General features: G+C 48.3%; 5 protein-coding genes across 5 annotated transcripts; 4 read left to right on the top strand and 1 right to left on the bottom strand.

Annotated features, from left to right (window-relative positions):
* Nucleotides 1-210: 210 nt before the first annotated feature.
* On the top strand, nt 211-1,542 carry N7525_000059 (uncharacterized protein; the record flags this gene model as incomplete). The annotated part of the gene is made up of 1 exon (XM_002560009.1): nt 211-1,542. One exon carries the CDS (start codon nt 211-213, stop codon nt 1,540-1,542), a length of 1,332 nt encoding a protein of 443 aa, XP_002560055.1.
* Nucleotides 1,543-2,624: 1,082 nt separating this feature from the next.
* On the top strand, nt 2,625-5,149 carry N7525_000058 (Zn(II)2Cys6 transcription factor; the record flags this gene model as incomplete). Its single annotated transcript, XM_061211460.1, has 7 exons — nt 2,625-2,812; nt 2,866-3,363; nt 3,419-3,943; nt 3,996-4,134; nt 4,216-4,292; nt 4,345-4,418; nt 4,467-5,149. 7 exons carry the CDS (start codon nt 2,625-2,627, stop codon nt 5,147-5,149), a joined length of 2,184 nt encoding a protein of 727 aa, XP_061070686.1.
* Nucleotides 5,150-5,730: 581 nt separating this feature from the next.
* N7525_000057 (3-oxoacid CoA-transferase) lies at nt 5,731-7,671 on the top strand (the record flags this gene model as incomplete). Its single annotated transcript, XM_061211459.1, has 7 exons — nt 5,731-6,007; nt 6,062-6,346; nt 6,393-6,579; nt 6,631-7,009; nt 7,065-7,096; nt 7,147-7,486; nt 7,537-7,671. 7 exons carry the CDS (start codon nt 5,731-5,733, stop codon nt 7,669-7,671), a joined length of 1,635 nt encoding a protein of 544 aa, XP_061070685.1.
* Nucleotides 7,672-9,276: 1,605 nt separating this feature from the next.
* On the top strand, nt 9,277-10,266 carry N7525_000056 (uncharacterized protein; the record flags this gene model as incomplete). Its single annotated transcript, XM_061211458.1, has 1 exon — nt 9,277-10,266. The coding sequence occupies one exon, from the start codon at nt 9,277-9,279 to the stop codon at nt 10,264-10,266; it is 990 nt and encodes a 329-aa protein (XP_061070684.1).
* Nucleotides 10,267-10,396: 130 nt separating this feature from the next.
* Nucleotides 10,397-12,392, bottom strand: N7525_000055 (uncharacterized protein; the record flags this gene model as incomplete). Its single annotated transcript, XM_002560005.1, has 11 exons — nt 10,397-10,514; nt 10,564-10,648; nt 10,712-10,981; nt 11,039-11,135; nt 11,186-11,315; nt 11,365-11,495; nt 11,552-11,637; nt 11,686-11,779; nt 11,838-12,012; nt 12,063-12,218; nt 12,268-12,392. 11 exons carry the CDS (start codon nt 12,390-12,392, stop codon nt 10,397-10,399), a joined length of 1,467 nt encoding a protein of 488 aa, XP_002560051.1.
* Nucleotides 12,393-12,595: the final 203 nt, after the last annotated feature.

The raw sequence follows: 12,595 nt of genomic DNA, 5'->3' as shown, positions 1-12,595 counted from the left end.
TGAGGAACATCGCCAATCACACCGGGGCATCTGCCTACTCTAATGCAGGCAATTTCCACCCGAGGACAAACCAGTATAGCTTAGGCGACAAAAGCGCCCCCAAATGAAAGTAAAAAGTCAGGGTCTTCAAGAGGCGCTATCGAGGGCTTTTTATAAAGCCATGGACGCCTCGTTGATTGTTTTTCCTGCAAACCTCCAGGACCATTCAAGATGGCGCCTTCACACTCATTTATTCTCTTCTTGTCATTCGTTTTGAGCCCATTTGTTCAGGCCGCCCCTTGGATCGTGACAGATACCTACGAACAAGAGGTTAATACAGATTACTATTCCGACTTGGTCACTGAGATTCATCAAATCTCTCCAACTGCAACTTTGCCAGCCGAGGCCCTGTCTACCGCGACTTCCACCGACACCGTCTATGACTACACTGTTGTCCAAAAGCTGTATCCCACTGGCTATGGCGAGGAACGCGGCCTATACGATAGCTATGGCTATGGCTACTATAACACTATGGATGATGATGGAAACTATCATAGTACCGTCTACAAGGTCAACTTGACTTACTCGGCCCCGACGGCCTGCTCTACCCAATGGACCACCACGACTGCTGTCGCGGTCACCCCTCCCTATGAGATCGCGACCTTGCTGCCCAGGGATCATGTTACGACCTCGACCTCAGTTGACAGCAGCGAGCCCTTCCAGTCGACCACCTACATCTACGAAGTGGTCTTCGTGGAACCCACCCAAATCCCCAGCAGGACTCTGAGCTCTCTGAGCTCCTACAACACCCCTACCTCTCGGTACTTGGGTGCCAGGTGTCAGTACACAGACAGCGATTATAACGGCAACTCCGGATACTACACAGGCTTGTCCGACGGACCAGGAAACGGCGATGGATCGTCCAATGGCTACTACTATGGCTATGGCTACTACGACGACGACAACTGGTTCACCAGCAAATGGGGATCAGGCCTCGGCATCTCCTATCTCGCAATTGTATTGATCTGCGCGCTGGGCTGGATCGGCATCATTTTCATCCTGGGCATGATCGAGGCCTGGGTGCGATTCCGTCGTCTCATGACGGGCTGGCAGACCCGTCGTGGTCTTCCTCTTTTCTGGTCCTTCATCTGGCTCCCTCTTTCTCTTTTCTGTCTGTTTTGTTTCCGCAAGGGATACCGTGCCCGCAGTAAAGAGGACGCTGAGATCCTTCAGAAGAGGTGGGACGCAATGAGTTTCTGGACGAAGCTGCGCTTGTTCTTCGCCTGGGGTTTCCGCTTCAAATACCCGACTGTCTTGGGCCCCGCGCCTGCGCTTGTCAAGGCAAGCAAGAGGCCCGACCAGTCTGGTCCGCGCTTGTTGGATGCTACTCCTCCCAGTACCGGTATGCCTTCGCGGGCTGCGTCAGCGGAGGGTGTTCCGGCTGCTGGTCCTGAGATGAGCCAGGTTCCTGCGTCTCAGGCTCAGCCTCACGCTGCTTCACAGGCATCCGGTGCTTTGCCAGCGGGACGTGATGAGGAGACTGGTCCCGTTCGCTATGCTTGATTGGAAATTTATATGTGATCGTTTGCTGTGTTGAATTCGATCTATGTCCATTGTCCATTAATAAGTCACGAAAAGACAAACGGCCTTACTGTTTTGGAGCTTGTATTTAGCTACTAATCTTTAATTGATACCACTCGTTACTCGATATACATCCATAGCCGCTACAGAAATCAGAAAAAAGTTAACATGTGACACTATGTCTCTAATACTATCTCGAGCTAAGCAGGGCTTGAGTGGGGAGGCAGACGTATCTGTGAAGACGCATGGACAAACTCAGCCCAGTATTATTTATATACCAGCCCTTTAGCTATATACTAGAGATCTTGCGCAAGCTGAAGATGTCATAGTAGTATTTTGGATGCATGTGCTGCTAGTCCATGTATGTTCATCGGCACCAAATTGCCTTGCGTCACTCATTATATGTGTTATATCTTTATGATTAGAACGACTGAGCGAGAAGACATAGGAGATATATTAAATGAATGCGATAGTATTACTGTATATGTCTATTAACTTCTGTAATGCTAGATAGTGGGAGATCTATAATTGGGTTGCAAATGGGACATAGCATTGGAATCTTCACTCAGCTTCCGGATGGACAAAGGATCGGTGCACGGTACTAGGCTACGAGTCTAGGGGAAAGCAAAGAGCGAAAGGGAAGGTCTTTTTTCTTTTTTAGCTTAGATTCAATGTTTGATGATACCTAGGTAGATATCACTACTACCATCCCGTCCATTCATACATAGAAAATCTGTAAAAACACAAATATATATGGAAACAATCATTTAGATATTTATATTGGTCAAGCTTATTTCAAGTCAAATCTCCTAACAAAACAAAAGCCGAATATATGAAAGCAAAAAAAGAAATCTCAGGTTTGGTTTTAGGAATAGCCGAACGCGGGGGTCGAACCCGCAGCCTTAAGATTAAGAGTCTTACGCTCTACCGATTGAGCTAGCCCGGCCGGGCTGTTGAAGAGAGTAGCGATAAAGTGCCTCATAAGGCTAAACCACTACTCCTCATTATCCCCCAACTCCCGCCTCTCCCATTAGTGCCCATGGCCGAGGTCAAAACACTCACTCATGGAGGTCGAGTCGGCAGGTTCAGCCTCTAGTCCACATGGAAAACAAGCTGCATGCTTGAACTGTCGGCGGAGCAAGATTCGTTGCAACCGCCTGGCAGGCGAGTCCAGCTGCGAGAAATGTAAACAGACTAATGCAGAGTGTATTGTGCCCAACCATCATCTCGGCCGACAAAAGGGTGTTAAAAAGTGAGCTAAACTAAGTGGTTGTGGAATGAAATACTGATCTAACTGGGATCTAGCAAGCGCAAGGGCTTGGAGAAAGCCATACATCAGATCGAGCAGGCAATCAAGCGGCCCAAGGTCGACTCTAGTGACGATGAGGCCCAAAGGGCAATTTCAGTCCTCCAGGAACTCCTTGGTCAGGCTCAGGGCCAGTTAATACAGAATGAGCATGGGCATAAGCGTGGAGTCTCAGAGGCATCAGACCACCCGCGCATGACATCTCCACGTGATATTCATGCAGAGGAGAGTCTTACTCTTGACGATGCGGAGAATCCTCTCCAGCTGCTTGCTAGAGCTTCCGACCTTCAGCTTTCGCCAACCGGGATGCGGCGGGCGCCAAAGTCTCCAGTGCCGTTGTCAGAAGGCCCGTCGTTCATGCAAAGCACCTCTCAAGGAGAACCGGGCGCCAAATCCTTTTTTGTTCCTACGAGAGCGAACTTGGATATTGGACCTGAAGTTGACCCCATTGAGTTAGGATTGGTCACGTTTGATGAGTCGGAGTCATTGTTCTCGTTGTAAGTGGGCTGTCCTTTTTACTGCCAAACATATATATATAATTGACGAATCAAGCTTCTACCAAAATCTCGCACATACTCGATGGGGCCTCGATCCTTTGGTACACACACCGTACTTTGTACGGTCCCAGTCGGCTTTTCTTTTTACTTCAATAATGGCAGGTGCAGCCCTATTTCTGCCGTCTGCTGCTGCTTTGTCCAAGAGACTGTCGAGGCATTGCAAATGCCTCGCGAAGCGAGTGATCACACACCGCCATAAGTCTGTTGAGATAGTTCTGGCTTTCATGGCGAACGTTCCATGGATGTCCCCCGGTGATAGACTAGGGGATGATGATACTTGCTCCTATATTGCCATGGCTCTCACTGTTGCTCTAGACCTATCTTTGAACAAGATTGTCTCGCCCTCCTCAAGCTTCGACCCAGAACTCATGAATCGCTTGGCACGAGCGGAATGTATCGATGCCAAGAGGGCTTTGCACATGGATGGATTTGATGATGTTGATCCGTCTTCAGAGTGGGGCCTTAGACTGTTGCGAAGACGTGAAAGAGCTTGGATTGCGCTGTATGTCGTTGAGAGAGGGTATGTTTGATTCTCCCAGTAGTGCCCCTCGACCTGAAACTAATTTGATCAGTGTTTGCCTTGCCCGTGGACGAAGCTATACCGTGCCTCCAACAACACTCATCGAAAACTGCGATCGTTGGCACCTATCTACCATTGCAGACCCGCGTGATGGTCCTATGAATTCCATGGCAGTTCTTCGAAGAGACCTTGTAGGTGCAATCCCGAATCCAGTCCTAACTCGTCTCGCAATACTCGTATTATGCTATTGAATTCCATTCTAACGGTTTTAGGATGGACTCTTCCAAAAAGTTAAATCAAGCTGCGATAGTTATCGCATCGTTGATACTGGCTCGGAGGCCGCTCAGTCGTACGATATCATGCTTTCTATGAATATCATTTACATACTGATCATATAACAGGATTAAGAAAACTATTCAAACCTTCTACGAGCGGTGGTATGCAACATGGGCTTTGGCAATTGGGGAGGGAGACAGTAAGTCTAATACCCAAAATTGATTGGCTATATATTAACCATCTAAAGCACGCTCGCTACCCCCATACGTCGAGATTCTTGTCACGCATACTCAGCTGTCCACCTACGGCGGTGTCATCAATCACCCAACAGCCCCAATCGAAGTCAAGAGATTCTTCCGAGCCGCTGGTCTATCGTCTGCACTGAACGTCCTGCGAGCAGCCATCCAGGGCGAATCTCGACTGAAATCAATGCCAAACAATACCGTCATAATGATCTCCTTCGCCGCATGCTCTGCCCTCAGCCTCAGCATAACACCCGGCGACAGCAACTCCAGTCTGGCACCAAGCGTCCGAAATCTCATCGAAGAGACTGCCGGTGTTCTAGAGAGAATCGGGGCAACACCAAGTCACCGAAACGGCGCATCTGTGCTTTACGGGAGATTCCTGCGCGAGTTGATCCGTCGTGCACCAGCCTTGCCTCTACAATCCCGAGGAAATCTGGGCAAAGTCGATCCACCCGAGCCGGTATTTACGTCAACATGCCTGGATAATGGTCCGCTGCCAGTAACACTACCACCCGAGGATCTGTGGTTCGAGCCATTGCATTTCTCCGCCATGTCAGATAATCAGATCGTCGATGCAGTCAACCGAGCGGGCACCGCGTTTGGTGCGTCAATTCCGGACGTGCCTCTCGATGACATGCTTAATTGGGATTGGCTTGACTTTGCCAACCCGGATTTCAATTTTTAGTAGGACCAGAAGGTGGATATTTGCATACCCCAGTGTTTATTTTTCTTGCGTTTATTGAACGAACCTTCGTTTTTGAACATATCCATATCATCAGCTTGTCTATATAGCCAAGGAATATTTTGATACTCTGTCACCTACCATATTAATGCAAGGCACTTGTACTAAACGCCCTAGTGTATCTTTGGCAAAGCAGAGTGGTAATTGAAGGTAGCATGGTGGTATTAAGGGGAAACCCAGTCGGTTTAAGAAGCAGTTGACGGGCTGATCAAGGGCTTCTTTCCAGTTTGGCGGGCCGCCTTTGGTATTTTACGTGGAATTATACGACGTGCTTGCTTTTCATATTCGTTCTAGACAAACCGGCATCGTGCTGTGAGACCAAAACCGGAATTTCTTTTTCCTCTAGAAGAATAGCGGAGTAGAGAGAGAAGCTCAGAAAGTTGCGCTCGGAGGGCGCTTCCGAAAGTGGCCCCTCGGCATCCAGAAGTAGCTCCGACTAACCGATGCCGACAATGTTTTAACTGCGCGATGATTTCATTCTTGCTTTGTATTTTTTTTTGTTTTGGACTAAACAATCATAAAGTATGACATCTCTTAGAATATCTACTACTTTGTCGCGCAAAGCGCTCACTGCCTGTCGACCTCGACTCTTCCTCGGAGTCCGCACCAGTGTGCGCCCTTGGCAGCCATTCAGTACCAGCACCAGCACTAGATACTCCATAACCACGCCATTAAAATCCCTCGCTCCTAAGGTCGAGCGCAGCGGTTCGAAATTATACAAAGATGCCGATGCCGCTGTCGCCGATATCAAGAGCGGATCGACAATCCTTAGCTCTGGGTTCGGTCTTTGCGGAGTTGCAGGTACGTGGACGAACAACCAACCAGTGCAAGAAGCGAAGCTGACACATAGCATAGAAACGCTCATCAATGCTATGCACCGCCGGGGCGCTGATCAATTGCACTCCCTGACAGCCGTTTCGAACAATGCCGGCGCCGCGGGCAAGGGTGGCCTTTCGACGCTCTCGCAGAATGGCCAGATCAACCGTCTGATACTTTCATACCTCGGGAATAATAAGGCATTGGAGAAGAAATATTTGACGGGACACATTGCTATTGAACTTTGTCCGCAAGGTACTTTGGCTGAACGTCTCCGTGCTGGGGGTGCTGGGATTCCGGCGTTCTTTACCCCAACAGGAGTCCGTATGTATAGATCTCCTCGAACCATGTTTGTTGCTGACAAGCGAAGACACCTTTATCCAGGAGGGAAAGATTCCCGTTCGTATGGACGAGTCCGGTAAAGTTCTGGAGTCTGGCAAGCCGCGCGAGACGCGGGAATTCAACGGCAAGACATACCTCATGGAAGAAGCTTTGACTGGGGATGTAGCTATCCTCAGAGCCTGGAAAGCGGATGAGGCTGGTAACTGCGTGTTCCGGTGAGTATATGTACTAGTACGTCCTGGAAACTGGATACTGACGGTGGTTAGATATACTACCAAGGCATTTGGCCCTATCATGGCCAAGGCCGCAACCCTGACCATTGTGGAAGCGGAGAACATTGTCCCAATCGGCTCCATTGATCCCAATGATGTAGACTTACCGGGTATCTTCGTGGATCGGATCGTCCCTGCCACGGACGACAAGCACATTGAAATCAGGAAGCTGCGCTCGGGCGAGACCACTGTAGCTGGTTCTGGAAAAGATGAGGCTCGGATTCAAAGAGAACTCATTGGTCGCCGGGCGGCCAAGGAGCTTAAGCCGGGATTCTATGTGAACCTGGGTGTTGGTATTCCCACGTTGGCACCGTCGTTCCTGCCAAAAGATGTGAAGGTTTGGATTCAGTCGGAGAACGGCATCTTGGGAATGGTAAGTTTTGCAAAATCTCTTCCACAGGCTGGACTAACCATAAATTTGAATCCAGGGTGATTATCCAACTGAGCAAGAACTGGATCCGTAAGTTGTTCCTAGACGTGTTGATCCGAACTCCCGCTAACTCAGACCAGCGATATCATCAATGCCGGAAAAGAAACCGTGACGTTGGTTCCTGGAGCTGCTACATTCGATAGCAGTGAGTCCTTCGGTATGATCCGCGGAGGTCATGTAGATGTGTCTATTCTCGGCGCTCTGCAAGTAAGTGCCAACGGTGATTTGGCCAATTATATGATCCCCGGCAAGGTCTTCAAGGGTATGGGAGGAGCAATGGATTTGATCTCGAACCCGGAGAAGACCAAGATCGTGGTGGCTACGAGCCACGTCGCCAAGGATGGGTCTCCTAAGATCGTACAAAAGTGCAGTCTGCCGTTGACTGGTGCCAATGTTGTCAGCACTATCATCACGGACCTGGTAAGTGCAATGATCCCAGTTGATTTAAACCAAGGCTGACAGAGGTACAGTGTGTCTTCCAGGTTGACCGAGCTACCGGAGAGCTCACACTGACGGAACTTGCTCCGGGTGTTGAGGTAGAAGAGGTGCAGAGTAAGACGGATGCCAAGTTCACCATTGCGGATACCCTTGAGATTATGGAATGAGTCAGGATTAACGTATATACCTACATAGATAGGCACTAGTTGCGTACATAGTCACTTTGAGAAGCTATCAATTTTTTGGAACTTCACCTAACTATAGAACCTACTTCGTTGTGGGTGCAGTTACGAGACAAAGATGGATATCAGCTCTCCTGTGCATTCTCGTGGATAAGATATCCAAGTGTGCTTATTTGTGACTTGAATCGTCCCTCTCCGGTTTCTCATCGCTGTCGTACATCATATCATTTCCATTCTCATCTTTCGAGATTTGGCGTCTTACACCAGTGAGTATCATTGCTTTCGAAATAGTCATCCGGTCCGTATTCGCAAACAAGTTTACGAGCTGTTTCGAATGAAAGCCAGAAATATCTCTCAACATAGCCCCTGAACGGTATTCGGTGTCTAAAGTATCCTCCAAATCGCTAATCCATAAGGTCCGCGCGGAGGCGAGTATGGTGCTCATTCCCAGTGGACCCCATATCAAGGGTTAAAGTTGCATGAGTCTCATCCCCGGAATAGATCACAGGTTCTTGATCAACAGGATTCATTCCCAACTCTTTTGTACGCTTTTCCAGCCCTCCCTGTAGAAAGAATAGCCAACTTGGTCTGCGGCTTCGGTGGGGCCAGCTCTGGGCGGAATATTGAGAGATTCATACAGACCACGGTAGTCGCAATGGATAGCGGCAATGGCAATCTGCACGTGCATAGAAGGGCATCTCTCGGCAAGACGACTTAGTGCAGATGACTCCGGTTTGAGAGGCCACCACATAAGCCAAGGCTTATAGGGGATGTCTTCGGTGAATGTTCTAATGTCTTTAATCATGACACGGCGGGCATTGATGGCCTCTAGAAAGAAAAAGCACTAAGACAGAAAGGGAAAGCGTTGTGACATGCCACCGATTGCCTGGTTTGTCAGGCATATAGCTAGTTAGCTACTTGACTAGTTAGTTAGTTATATTAGCTAACTAGCCCTTGTTTGTAGAGAGGTCGAATTCACACTCTGCTCCTATAGTAGACAGAGCAGAAATCCAAGAAATAAGAAATCAAGTCCCTAGGGTATAGCGAAGATGACAAGTTGGAAAAAGGGCTTTGTTTCCCCTCTCTCCCATAAATATAGCTAGAGATAGCGAAGAATCTAGATATATTTTCGAATTGTCTCACAAATTTTATACGAGTTCTCAGCCCCGTAATTAGGCAGAAGTATTATAAGTATTACTCGGAGGACATCGGCATCCGTGTTGGGCCTGGGGTCTAACCATAAAATAAGCTTACCTTATGCCCAGCCCTTAGGAAAAGCTTGTCACTCTTTTTCTCTTTCATGGCATTTCATCCATCTGCTCTGGAGCACATTCCCGAGCAAACAATTATCCTAGTCTCTGACAAAATGTTGGTATCGAACAACCAGACCCGATTGTCTTTCTGGAAATGTTCTCACCTGGACTGCATTGCATACCCAGGCTCTAAGAGAGCTATGTTCTGCCGCGCAGTACAGCGACCTCTCTGGGCACTGATTTTCATTATGTGCGTGCTGCTAAGTGTTTCTGGAAGTGTGGATTGCTGGCTTTTGCATCATGCTCTCCGCACTTGACACGTCATGTTGAGCTAACAATGTCTCACTTTAGTGGTATCCTCACTGTTGCATGGCAATGCTTTCTTTATCTCTTCCCATGTGAACTCGAGTTGGTCAATTTTCCCAGTGAACGCTCCTCAAGCTCTTCCGATTGGTCTACTTACGGTGTCATCCCCATACCATGCCACTCGCACAACGACTACTGGCGCCACGTTCCCCTACGCTCAGCACTTCGTGCAGGATGTATCAGCTTTGAAGTTGATGTCTGGCCATGGGGAAATGAGATTCTGGTCGGTCATTCAGCTTCCACAGTCCTCCGGGGAACATTGCAGAGCCTCTACCTCGACCCGCTACTGAAGATGCTCGATACACACAATGAACCTCCTTCTCGCAACTGGCCAAAAGTTATGGGTCAGGAAATGGTCGGACTATTTTCCAATGATCCAAAGCAGAGCCTGACCTTGCTGGTTGACTGCAAAACCGAGGGTGGTCGGACCTGGCCTCTTCTTGTCGAACGGCTGAACCCGTTTCGTGAGAAGGGCTACTTGACTCACTTTAATGGCTCTGATGTTGTATACGGGCCGATTACCGTTGTCGCCAGCGGAGACGCGCCTTTACATCTCTTGTTAGAGAACACGACTTACCGTGACGTCTTTTACGATGCACCTCTTGACAACTTGACCTTTCCTGCCGAAATAACGGCAGATGACTACAAATCAATGGACTCCACATATAACCCATCCAACAGCTATTATGCATCGGCAGACTTCCGCACGGCTATTGGATCTCTCTCTCTTAGCCGTCTGTCGAATGTTCAGCTCGCTATTCTTCGGAGTCAAGTACGTGCAGCTCACAAGTTGGGACTAAAGGTGCGGTATTGGGGCACTCCTACCTGGCCGGTTGGACTGCGGAACCATGTTTGGCATGTGCTTGTGCATGAAGGCGTGGATGTGGTAAATACAGATGATTTGCGGGGTGCAACTAGGCAGGATTGGAAGCCTCATCACTGGTGGCAATGGTGGGTATAACATTACTTGTGCAGAATCATACGCTGAACCTATAAAAGAAATAACGGTTGACATGCCACGATTACCATCCTGAAATTGTGAGCCATATATTTGTAGGACATGTCATTATGTCTAATATCACTCTCATCATTCATAGAACCATCATAAACTCCGGGTTACGGTCGTCATTATACCCTGCGTATTGATCATACTTACCCTTCCTTTTGTCTCGGTTGATCTTCGCGCAGTAGAGCACATTAAGTAAAATCCTATATAATCAGCAATAGCTCTTGAATCCATAACAAGAAATATACTCACATAAACCACGCGAACACTAACAACCCAAGAACAATGGTATGTCCACGGTGGAAGAGAGGCCCATCTCTAGATGGATAGTTGAAAGCTATAGTACTGATGTTAGAGATCTGTGTAAAAAATAAATAAATAAAGCCCGTGGGCGACTTACTCGAAACAAATCCTCCAGCATTTGCAATTGCCAGCTGCAGCGCCGATGTAGTGGCTCTTTTATAATGTCCCGCAGAGTTGTTCGACAACCACACCAAGATGCACGGCACACTCGCGTATTGGCCGGTTGCCATGAGGAAGGTCATGCCATATTGAACCCGAGGGGAGTCAATGTTGGCGATGGCTGCATATCCAATGATCGCAATTGGGAGAGTGAAGAGCATCACCACACCTCGCAGACGGAGACGATCAGAGACGATCGCAACAAAGACTAAAGGATGAGTGAGCATTTGATGAGATCGATGGAAGGTAGACAAAGCGGACTAACCTGTAAGTACGGCTGCGACCGCATAAGGTATCACAGACCACAACTGAACCTCATTGGCATCTTTAGCGAAACCGAGGTCTTTGATAATGGTTGGCAGCTAGAAACAGTCAGTGGATTTCAGACGGGCCCGGAATAGAACAATCATACAAACAAGCCAAAGGAGTATAGCCCAGAAAGAATGGCAAAGTATGCTGAGGCAGAGAGCCAGACTTGTAGATCCAGCACACCTCGGCGCACTTCGGACCATTTGAACGATTCAGCCTCAGATGCCAAGGATCTGTTTGTGTTAGCCAAGCTTTCTCATCCAGCGGGTCAGAAAAGCTTACCCTTCCAGTGATCCGGGACTATCAAGCATCAGCCTTTTCTCTCCAAATTGTTTTTCCTCCGCAGTCAAAAATGATGCTGATTGCAAGCTATTTGGGAGGGCGAAGAAACTCAACACTCCACAGACAAATGTCTATTAACTGTCAGACGAGCACTTTTTTTTTTTAATAACCATCACCTTCAACGTACCAAAAGGCCCTCGATAATCAAAATCCAGCGCCAACCTTCTATTCCCCCCCGAGGCCCGATTTCAGCTAGCCCACGAGCAAGAAGCCCTAAATTGTTAGCATTCGTCGAAGAACCAATAAAACCGATGCACGTACCTCCAAATGCGCCCGACAGGGAAGCAGCTGTGTAGAACAAGCCAATTCGCAGAGCCAAATCGCCTCGTTTATAGAAAGAAGATAAATATAGAACCTTTTTGTATATGTTAGTCATGACCAACGTCAATTCTGTTGAAATATTGGAAGCATACCATGCCAGGGAGAAGACCCCCCTCGGCAATACCCAACAAAGCCCGGACAGCAACGAAACCAGCAAAATTCTGCACAAATCCTAGACACATGGTGATGATGCCCCAAATACCCGTCAAGAACGGCAGCCAAATCTTCGGCGATGCTTTCTTAAGAACAAGATTACTCGGCAGCTCGCTTTATATCAATTAGCCTCTGGCGTTGTAATCCAATGGCACACAACGCACCTGCAAATATAGGTGAGATAGAACACAGCCAAGCCGACATTATACTGGTGGTCTGTAATAGAAAGGTCCGCTTCTAAACCGATAATCTTGGCGTTACCGACATTGGTTCTGTCCAAAAACGACATGAGGAAAAGGAGGGCTAGAATAGGAAGAATGCTGGGAGAGGTATTAGCGAGCGCGGAGTGATTGTAGTGCCTGAACTGACTGTATATCCAACTTCCATAGTATCTTCCGTGTCAATTTCTGCTGGTGCGAGAGGTCGCCATATTGATCGAGAGGAGCTTTCTTCGCCTCTTCGAGCTCTAACACTCTTGACTTCGGTGGGTCCATGATGACTTTGGTTGTTGCTTGGCGACGCACGAATGATCTTATTCTCCTGGTCTATCTGTCGCAGCGTAGAATGGGGAGAAAAAGAGGAAAGACTTGAAAGAAATAACCCACAAACAGCCAGAGAGAACCCCTTCGGCTGGCATTTCTGGGTCCGAGCTCCTCTCCAGCCCCAAGGCCTCTCGCCAATGGCAGAGCTTCCAAGA

This window comes from Penicillium rubens, assembly GCF_028828025.1.
Source record: "Penicillium rubens strain IBT 27055 chromosome Unknown utg000001l_segment0_segment0, whole genome shotgun sequence".
NCBI classification, from domain to species: Eukaryota; Fungi; Ascomycota; class Eurotiomycetes; order Eurotiales; family Aspergillaceae; genus Penicillium; species Penicillium rubens.
The sequence above is the reverse complement of the archived record's forward strand: the minus strand, read 5'-3'. Positions and strand labels throughout refer to the sequence as shown.